This window comes from Gadus chalcogrammus, chromosome 23 (genome assembly GCF_026213295.1).
Source record: "Gadus chalcogrammus isolate NIFS_2021 chromosome 23, NIFS_Gcha_1.0, whole genome shotgun sequence".
NCBI classification, from domain to species: Eukaryota; Metazoa; Chordata; class Actinopteri; order Gadiformes; family Gadidae; genus Gadus; species Gadus chalcogrammus.
The window spans coordinates 13,685,070-13,696,064 of NC_079434.1; the positions used below are offsets into that span (position 1 = coordinate 13,685,070).

General features: G+C 45.2%; 1 protein-coding gene across 1 annotated transcript; it reads right to left on the reverse strand.

The window, feature by feature from the left end:
• Nucleotides 1–46: 46 nt before the first annotated feature.
• LOC130377682 (cyclic nucleotide-gated cation channel beta-3-like) lies at nucleotides 47–10,927 on the reverse strand. The gene is made up of 18 exons (XM_056584837.1): nucleotides 10,811–10,927; nucleotides 10,023–10,077; nucleotides 9,651–9,846; nucleotides 8,456–8,625; nucleotides 7,965–8,264; nucleotides 6,743–6,951; nucleotides 6,484–6,534; nucleotides 6,182–6,268; nucleotides 5,979–6,043; nucleotides 5,176–5,298; nucleotides 4,627–4,768; nucleotides 3,658–3,817; nucleotides 2,801–2,898; nucleotides 1,542–1,625; nucleotides 1,203–1,321; nucleotides 953–1,105; nucleotides 632–770; nucleotides 47–224 (listed from the first exon to the last, which is right to left on the reverse strand). Exons 1-18 carry the CDS (start codon nucleotides 10,925–10,927, stop codon nucleotides 198–200), a joined length of 2,295 nt encoding a protein of 764 aa, XP_056440812.1. The 3' UTR covers nucleotides 47–197.
• Nucleotides 10,928–10,995: the final 68 nt, after the last annotated feature.

The following is a 10,995-nucleotide window of genomic DNA, read 5'->3' on the forward strand; positions in this document are numbered from 1 at the left end:
TTTGGTTTAGAAAGAGTTTTTTTTTATATATATATATATATATATATATATATATATTTATATATATATATATATATATTACAGTATATATAGCACAAAGCAAGGTAAGGTGGAAAAAAAACTAGGAACAAAGGTGTATGACGAATCACCTCTGCCAATGGAAGGGATGAGCTGATGAACTGATGAACTGAGCATGCTCAGGACTGTTCCTTTGCCCTCAGTGCCTGGAGAGAATACAGACCGGAAATCAGCCATGATGTAATAATAATAACTTCATACGGAACGTCCCAATTTTCCCAACTCGATAAAGAACGCTTAACACCTCAACAGTAAGAAGTCAAATCAGTTTGAATAGAAAATGTTTGATGCAATACCTTAATTATTCATTATTTAACCCAAATAAATAATGAATAATAATACAAATAGTAATGATGAAATCAGACAAAGTAAGTAGGTGTATGTTGGAGTGAAGCAAGGAAAGGTACGTCACACATAAAAAAATGCATGTTCTCAAATGAACCCCTTTTGGATGAACTGGGCGGGTTTTAGCAATGATCAACTGGTGTATTCCCATTTGGAACTCAATCATAACCATTGTGAGTTGACGATGCCCTGTGCTCCCATACTTCACCTTGAGTTTGCCCAGAAGGCCTCCTTGGCCGAAGGCTCTTAGCATTTTGGGTGTGGGTGGCTTGGGTCCGAACAACGAAAGCCCCCTCTTGTCCGTCACTCCCTTGGCAGCAACGGGACCCTTGGCCTTCATTAGATTCCTTTACGATGGCGCACGCACGCACACACACACACACACACGCACACGCACACACGCAGAATCAACAGGAAATACAATATAATCTCTTGCAGGATTTGTAAATAACACAGTTGCAGATGTTGCATCTGTGAAACATTCAATGTTCAATCAACTCAACGTCGAATAAACAACCAAACAACGTACTTTCCCTTCCTGGCCAGCACCTTCTGGGACTCTGGGTAGTGCACCAGGATGTCAAACAGATCCTTCTTCTCCAGGACGAAGAGGTTGGCGAAGCCGTGAGCTTTCACGTTTGCCGTTCGTCGGTTGCCGCCATCTTTGGCCGACTGTAGGAGACTGTAGAGGGGGCAGGGGGGGTCTTGATGTTCACTTAAGTGGCATGTGACTTAACAGGCTATATGGCACAACATAAGACACAATTGTAGATCCATACCTGATTTCTCCAAAGACACAGCCGGCCTTCAGCGTGACAAACACTATGCTGTTGTCTGGTCCCCCCACCACCTGCACTGCACCGCTTTTGATGACGTACATCTCTTTACCGATGTCCCCCTGTCCAGCAGACAGAGAGGGGGGGCAGCCACAGTTAGAGCAGATTGAGGTGAGTGGGAGAACTGCTAACAACGGCCACCAGAGGACAGTGTTGCACAGATTACTATGCATCACGATGTTATTACGCTCTCTTTCCTTGTCGCAGAGCCCTGACCAAGGCAAACACAAGACCCCTGGTCGCAGAGCCCTGACTAAGGCAAGCACAGACCGGTGCACTGACCTTCTTGACAACAAAGTCTCCAGGTAGATACACGATGGACTTGAGTCTCAGTAACATGTCCACCAGCATCTGCTGGTCACAGCCCTGTTGAGACAACACCATGTTACTCATATTTATAACATTCATTACGTCCTTTACTGCAAATGTATGTATCTGACAACCACTAATTACGATTATATAATGAACCCTACTTTCGTAACAGACGTATAGACGAAAGCTGTGACTCGTATAACTTACTATAAAGTCTTACTCATGATACTCCTTTTATACATAGTTATGCCATATACACAGTGGCGGCGCCAGAGATTTTTTTCTGGTGGTGCTATGGGGGTGCTCGGCGTTTTACTGAGGGTGCTATGAAATTAGGGTGATAGCATATGAGTCTCATTTTTCTCTACTACAACACCTCCCCACCATATCGTCACATATGTTTACACGTTTGCTCTCTAACGGGTCTTTGGTACAAAAAAAGCGCCATTCAAATCGATCGTATTATTATTGTCATTAGGCTACTTCTGACGGACGCGCACAAAGCCGCGTTCATCTCCGACGGTTAAAATGGAGATGTTATAGATAACGTAATCCCAAATACTTCACTTACTTCAGTGTGTGGATTAAAGTTTGCGCCAGATGACTACCAGGTCACCACTACCATGAGCGACAAATTAAACTAAACATACCAAGTTCAATACACTTCTAACTAAAGACGGCAGATTAGAATGTCAGACAGAATTAACTTAAACAGGCAAAGAGTCAGAAATGCTTTCAAAAAGAGTATATTATTTTAGGTCACAATCAAAACATGAATGAAACCAAACAGTAGGCACTCAAAACCACAATAATAAGAGATCAAAAAGTGTATATGATTTTGTGAACGCTTGATTTAAAATTGACCGATCGCAAGGATTACTGTTACTTAGCCTACTACTCATTGAACAATCACGTTCACGCACGCAACGTGTCTGTGTCGTGCTACGTGAACAATCTGTTTATTTCAATCTGTTATTTTCTTTTGTGATTAAAATATTATTATCACACAATACATTTTATTAAGAACTCAGAATGAAATTAAATAACAATAATAAATAAACCATTATTTTCTTGGGGGTGCTATGGGGGTGCTATGTCCAATCTAGGGGGTGCTCTAGCGCCCCCTAGCCCCCCCCTGGCGCCGCCACTGCATATACATACCATGTAGAACTCAATATGAGAGAGGATTGTTAAATATAAAGGGCAACGGCCGGATTGTAGCAGCCCACCTGAAACAGAGCGATCTTCTGGAAGGTGGCCAGGTTGATGTCCACAGCGATGGCCATTCTCATCACCAGGGGCATCTTATCCAGCAGCTCGGACTCATCTGGGGGACGATGAAGGTACAGCGTGATTTGGTTAAATATCCTTAATGTCCATTCGTACTCTGCCTTCGTCCATAACCAGCAGGGTAAATAGGCTACATTCCCCTTTTTCCAATCGACGGGATTTCAGCTAGTGTAGATATGTCTTACCATATCTTTGCTATTTTTCACCATATTTGTGACTCTTTTTGGTAAAATTAATTTGTTAATGGATACTGTGGCTTCCACAGATTTGTTGCTTTCCATGTCAATATGTATTTTACTGTGGCCGTGTTTCGAAACTGTGCATGTCACAAATTAAAACACTTTGATTTTGACTTTGAGTGAGAGCAACAGTTTTTATTTATATTTTTTCATTTAATCCAAAGTTTGATTGGGCAACGGCAGCTCTATGTGCTCTTTCCTCAGCAACACTTCAACTCCAACTTCATTTTGTTGATCTAAAAAACAAGAACTTGTTGAAGCTATACAATGTGGTGGTGTTGTTAGAACCCAGTAATAGCCTCTGTTAACTGGCACATACAAACAAACTCCTCATCATAATGGTAAGGGTTAGGGTTAGGGCTGCGTTTATCCAGCTGCTCCTCGTCGGGAGCAGCTAGGGTTAGGTGCCTTGCTCAGGGACACCTCGACACTCGGCTAGGAGGAGCAAGGGATCTAACTTAGCAACCTTGCGGTTACAAGCCAACCCGCTCTACTTCCTGGGCTGCTGCCCTCCTCATCCTACCCAATGACATCTCCCCGGTCCCTCTGAGCCTTACCCAGCATGCCCTGCGCCGCCCAGGTGTAGTTGTACCAGGTGCGCACGCGGTTCTGCACAAACTTGGGGATGCTGTTGCTGTTCATGTAGGACACGCAGCCGTCCATGGACGCGCGGAAGTACGTCTCGCCCGCCGTGGCCGCGCCGATGACGTCTCTCATCTGGAACGGTCGGAGAGAGATTGAAGAAAATAATGATATATATATATACACATCATTATAAATATCAATATTAAACTACAGAAAGCAACACAGGTAAATAAAGAAAGACAGAAAGACAGAACTAGAGCAAGAAAATTATTAAACAAGCAAGAAATCTAGAAAGAAAGGAATAAAATGGGACTGGGAACTATTGTTTGCTATCCACGGTAGTAATAGGCCATAATCACAGAGGCAGAACGGTAGGGGCCAACGCAGGTGTACCTCATGATGTTAATTAAGCGCCCTGGCATGCCTGCAGACTTAACTTAACAAGCCACACCTGTCCTTTCCTATCACACATACTCTGGGATGCTCCCAGGGGCCACGTTCCAAATGGTACACTTTTCCCTTTTTACTTGCAGTACGTACTGCAGCTACCCTTACTAAGTACATAGTGTTGCACACAGTATGCGATACACCTGTAGACATACTACAGGTGATTTCACCGATTAGCGCACCCATCGACTTTCATAGGGGCTCACTCAATGTAACGTATCTACTGCTGTGCAGAGGATTTGGGGACAGAATAGTCAAAAATGCATGTCGGCTTGTATACTGCAAAATGCGACCGGATGTAGTACAATATCTTGGTATTTTACTATGTATAGTACAATACTATGATAATGCAATACTACGCATTGGGACTTAATAAATATTTTTCTCGCATCCTAAAAGGTATGGTAGCAGGGGTATTGCAATGCAGGGCTTTAACCAAACCACCTGTGCTTGACTAACCAACAGGTGTAAGAGATTGTAGCATCCGAACAAACCTGTCCAATCAGACTGGAGAACACGAAGACGCCCACGAAGAAGTTACACAGCTGGAAGGTGATCTCGAAGACCGTCTGCGGCACCGGGAGCCCCCCGATGTTGATCAGGCTGCGCACGGCGTAGTAGTAGCACCTCAGGTATCTGTGGAGCCCCCAGAAGGACAGAGGGTCAGCTGGGACAGTCCCTGAGGTCAGTCATTCAACAGAGGCCTTTCCTCAAGACAGAGAGCGGATGAGTCTCGGATCATTATGAAGTACAGGCATTCTGGGTAGACTGCAGGTTAACTATGGGTGTGCAGGCAAGAATCAGCTTGAATCTAATTTTATTTTAATTATTCAGAGCCTGTCCATGGAGGGGTGTGTGTGTGTGTGTGTGTGTGTGTGTGTGTGTGTGTGTGTGTGTGTGTGTGTGTGTGTGTGTGTGTGTGTGTGTGTGTGTGTGTGTGTGTGTGTGTGTGTGTGTGTGTGTGTGTGCGGGAGCGCGCGTGTGTGCCCTGGTCAACAGAGCTGCTGTAGCCATGTGTTGGGGAGACTGCGGCGTGTACGTACGCGCTCCCCTGGCCGTTGTAGACCCAGTCGGTGGTGGACAGGCCCTGGTAAAGAGACGCCACGTAGAAAAGGCAGGCATTGATGTGCAGGGCGTACAGCAGGTAGCCTGTGGTGCGGATCACTCTGGGGGAGAAGGGGGAGGAAAGGTGATCACTCTGGGGGAGAAGGGGGAGGAAAGGTGATAACTCTGGTGGAAGGAATGCTTACATCTGCTGGACACTTCCATGTCATTGGAAGGAACTCAGAAAGGAACTCAGAAAGGAACTCAGAAAGGAACTCAAAATGCCTTGTTGGTCAACATATGGGGGGTTATGGAAGGATTTGAATGTTTTTTGTTTTCATGCAGCCTTTTGGTGTCGGGGTACGTTGGGTTCCGTCACATGGAGGGGGATACGGTTGATCCATTACTTAACGATATAAAAAGTCTTAGTGAATTATTTATTTATTATTATTATTATTATTATCTCTCATTTTATTTCATCAATAATACTACAAGCAACAAATGCTACTAATATTCTACCTTCAAGTGTATTAATTATTATAAATTATTATTATAATTATTATAATTATGTTAAAAATGTATTAATTACTCTTGAATTTCCCTCGGGATTAATAAAGTATATATCTATCTATCTAAGCGTCCAAGGTCATCAAAAGATGGACAGTCTTGCAAATATAAGTGTGTGTTACCACTGTGTTGACCTGACAGAAATAAAGATGTGTTGAATAAGAGAAGGTCTAGATGGTGTGGTTTGGATAGTTTTGAGGTCCGTCCGATCATCTTTAAAGCGTGAACCTCTTACCTCCAGATGTAGGCTTTGGCCATGATGCTCTCAAGACGATCACTGAACTCAAAGAAGTATTCAATCTACAGAGACAAATGAGCGACGTGCACGTCAATGAGAAAGGACACCATGCATCCATCAGATCTACTTTGTCCAACATTCATGACATATGATGTGCTCCATTTGACCTTTTGATAGTGGAAGGGATAAGATTGCTTTACCCTTATGATCCGGTTCAATCTGAACACAGAGTTGAAGCCGTAGTAGACACCCAGCACATCGAATGGGATGAGGCTCACGAGATCAGTCTGTGGCCCAACAGGTCGAATGAAAGGATGAAGATTCACGTACGGTAGGACTTTGTCTAGGCGTTGCTTAATGGTGCAATACAATTACTACAAAGGAAAAATACGAATGACCCACAATGGGGTTTGTTTTTCAAATCTCTAGCGAAAAAGCGGATAGATAAAGCATTTCAAAACCATCTTCTTATCTTAAACATGCTTTGAGTGTCGATCCTCACCTTAAATCGGTAAGATGAGCGGTAATGTGGTTTGCTCAGATTCCTATCTTTCTGAAAGGCAATGCATCCAGTTTAGTTGTTTGTTGTACAGTAAATGTCAAAAAACGTTTCCATTCAGTGTAATAAATGTGTATTTGACTATCTGGTTCGCCATCCATTACTGTCATCTGCCGGGACACAAGTCATTCCCTTGTCCAGAACGAAAGGACACTAAAGAACCCCCACTCATAGTCCCAACACATCTCCTCGGGTCTCTCACCACGATGTCGCCCCCTTTGACAAACTGCAGTCGCGGTTGCCAGACCATGATGTCGATCACGTTGACCAGGTCCGCGAGGGCGTCGAAGAAGAGCCAGTAGGGGTTGTTGGCGGCGTTGTGGTAAGGGAAGACGAGGCGAACAGGGATGATCCAGATGTTGTAGTTTAAGGCCACCGCCACAACAGCCAGCCAGGTGACGTAGCGACGGTCTGCGAAGGGGTGGGGGGTGTTGAGGTTGTGCACCTTTTTAAGAGGAAGAGGGACGGCCTCTCAAACGTACAAACACTACAAGCTAAAAAGCAAAAAAAAATGTCCATTTGATTCCAAATAGATAGTATGTTTTAAAGCACTAAAATAATTTAAAATGTATCTCTTAATGGTTGGCATATTGTTTCCAGTTAATTATTTCTATCACTTTATCAACCTTTTTCACACACTGAAACTCCGTTATTTCATCAACCAGATTCACATAGCTAGTTCCAATAAGTCTTTGTTTCCAATCTTTTTTTTTACTGAACATGACAATAACTCAACATCCTTTAATTTCACATGACTAAGCCTTGATTTCCAGTCTCCAGTCGTTGTGCAGGAAAGCCTGAAGGTAGACTATATCGGAAGGCCAAATAGTGGCGCTTGAGGTGCCACTGATCATGACACCAGTGGATAGGCAGAGCGAGTCGGTGGACCCATGGCCGTCTGCGTGGACCCATGGCCGTCTGCATCCACCACCCACAACCCAAATGCAAACGTACATGAGCGAGCTAAACCAGTCAAAGCAATGCAATCTCTAGTATGTAAAGAGTCTTTACATACTAACAGATTTCTTATCACTTGCCTACTAACTGATATTTTTATGTATGTAGTTTATTTAAACTATTTATCGACCGATATATCGGGCCGACATTAGCATTTTTTACGTGTATCAGCATCGGCCGATGCGTGGTTGCTGCGTTTGCCGACATTTTTTTCCCGGCATGATTTACAGATAGACAGTTCAATACATGTTCATTTTTTAAATTGAACATTTGTTTTCATCTTTGTTAAATTTTTATTATGTAAATTGAGGGAGCAAAAGCAGTATTGGCTCCAAACATCGGTTGAAGAAAATCGGAAAGCGGTCGATCCCTAATTTTAAATATCATCACTGTTTTTTCATAAGCTCATAACCGCTCTGAGAAGTGGATCGCGGGGGTTGGCGTCCGGGTACACGGCTTCAACCTACCGGTGAACGGGTCGATGGTGTTGCCCAGCACCCCGTCCAGCATCTCCTCCACGGGGTGGAACAGCATGTCGACCGGGGCGCAGCTGAGGTCGGGCAGGAACTTGGCCGCCTTCCTGGCCTCCTCGGCCAGCCTCTCCTCTTCGGCCTTCTGCTCCGCCTCCAGCCGCTTCTCCTCGTCCTTCTTCTTCTTGTCCTCCGCCTTCTTGGCCGCTTCCTCTGCCTTCTTCTTGTCCGCCTCCTCCTTGGCGACGCGCTCGGCCTCCTTCAGCTTGATGTAGTCGGCCGTCCTCAGGAGGGGGGCTGGGGAGAGAGGACGGAGTGAGGGGGCAGGGGTTCTGGTTACACGTCGTGTGTCCGATAAATAAGAAAAAAAATCAGATGCATTTTAACGAGCAACTATGCATGTAGTTGTGTGTGTGTGCGTGTGTGTGTGCAGTGCAGTGCAGTGCACGCGTGTGTGCGTGCGTGTGCTTGCGTCCGTGAAGACCTACTGATAGGCGGGGTGATCTCCGGCGAGGTGGCGTAGGGGTCGATGACCTTCTCCTTGTACCTCACCACCCGGTCCCTCAGCTGCCTGGAGACGTACCGGAGCGTGTCGTCCACGAAGCGCTGGTACACCACCGGCGGGGGGGTGGGCGTGCGAGAGGGCGGAGGCTCATCACTGCCGACACCAGGCCGAGAAGAAGAGGATTTTTTTATGCTTTGTTATTGAGTCAGACAGGGAGGAAGATATGGGAGATAGAGGGGAGGGTATGGGATATAGAGGGGAGGACACGCAGCAAAGGGCCACGGGCAGGACTCGAACCCGGGTCACTGGACCCGGGTTCGAGGCTCAGTTCAGGACTGAGCCTGTGTGGTACTCGCTCTACCCGGTGAGCCAACGAGGCGCCCCAGAAAGTGGAGGACAGCTCGAACAGGACAGCGAGGCTGGGAGGAATAGAGTGGCGGCGTTGAGTCAGGGAAAGGGAAACTTATTGAGGAGGAACAGAGCTAATCGTCAGCATCACAGGTATGTGATGCTAACTAGTTTAATTAAATTTAATAGAATTCATGGCAATGCAATCTTCATGGCTCACGTCGCTCAAGTTGAAGATAAACAGAACTAGGCTGATGGGCTTCCTCTTCTATTTTTCTCTGAGTCCAATCCGCTCTCCCTGTAATTCCACAATATCTATATTTTCTATCTATAACTAAATAATGGTGTAGACATTTTTCTAAATTCTCCTAAAAATAGAAGAAGTAGTGAGAAAGAACTCCCTGACCAGGTTACCAGGGTCTTGGTGAGAAACAAAACCTCTTAGCTCCCTAATCCCTCGCAAAGCTAAGCTAGGAGCGCTACTCAGCAAGTCATATTGTGACCGTAGGTCCAGAGAGAAGGCAGTGTCTTGCTGGCAAACAGCTGCAGTCTTATCGCTGAAATACACATGCTGGACCCCTACTGGTGTTTTATGTTTGCATTGACGCACCTACCGACAAAGAGCTACTTCATTGACGACTAATTGTAGTTTATTGTTGTTTACCTACATGAGCAATTTAGGTGGGACCACATGTTTGATAATTTCTATAGTTCAAAGTTGGGTCGAATGACTATGGATGCGGTCAATCATCTAACCCCAGGCGGTGATTTTACCAAACTATGTCCGATAATGTCTTGTGGTGATTAGTTTTGTTTTTTTTACGCCTTACATGGCCACTCCATCTGCAAGAACTGGGGCTCCGGCGGGTGCTGCGGCTGGTGTAGGTGCCGGGGCCGGTGTGGGTGCTGGGGTCGGTGTGGGTGCTGGGGCGGTAGCAGCGGGTGCAGGTGCTGGACCCGTGGTGGGGGCTGGCGTCGGCTCTGGTGCTGGGGCTGGTGCAGGTGTAGTAGGCGGAGCTTCAGCTGCTGTGGATGGGAAGGAAGAGGATGAAAAACATGACCTCGATAAGTAGAGCAGATAAATAGACTTCAATCATCCCCGACTCAATCCAATCCAATAGAAGTACAATTAAAATAGAGGTTTAAGTGTTAAAACACCATTTATATTTTGTACAAGACAAGTATTGAGTATTTTTGGTTACCCGGTTTGGGTTCATCTTTCTTCTCTTCCTCTTTCTTTTCTGGAGGCTTCACCTCCTGTTAACCCATCAAAACATAATGGTGTTATAGTAGCATCAGACATCATCTATTTCAGATTGTATTTTACTCAAAACAATACAAAACCTTAGCCGTTTTTCAGGATGGTTTTAAACAGGGACCTTCATCACCTCTACTGATTGTATGTCTAAGAACGGAGATCCAAACCCAAACCTTTAGGCTATTCACTCCAAATGTCGTGAATGACAGTATGGTATGATGAATTGGGTTAGGGTTAGACATACACAGGTACACTCTTCAGCTTCAATAACTACCATCTCAAAAGCCTAAATCTAGCCAATTCAAGAACACATTCATCTGGGGGGCTTTTGTCCACAACACTGCCAAGCTGCGTCAGACTTTCTCGGAACACAGCCAAAGCCTGTGTTAAATCCAGTTATTGTATCTCTACATAGAACAAGCTTCTTGTTGACACAGAGTTCAAACAGTGCATGGATTTTAATGAATACAAAATATGCTACATTATTTAAAGTGTTAATTCCAGCGTTCCGTGGAATTAAAACTCAATGTTAATAACTATAGTATAGTAGCACATAACTATATATATGACCAATTTAGTCAACATAGAGTAAGTAGGCTAAATACAAAAGTGTGACTCGGGGAAAAAAAGGGTCAGAATACTGAGACTCCTCGTAAGATGACCACTTTCTAAAGGAAGGGCATTACTGAATCACTTCTTCAACAGCTCCCGATCCCAATAAAGCGTTCCTACCGTCGCAGGTGGAGCAGCAGCGGTGGCGGGTTTAGCAGAGAGTAGCCGGGAGGGGCTGATCGGGGATTCGGCCGGCGGCTCCGGGGCCCCGATGAACCGCTTGAATGTGTTGAACATTGCCCGTGAGGCAAAGCGCGCTTGGCCGAGCTGCGGAGCTCTTGAGTTTGATCAGAGCAACCGGCGAG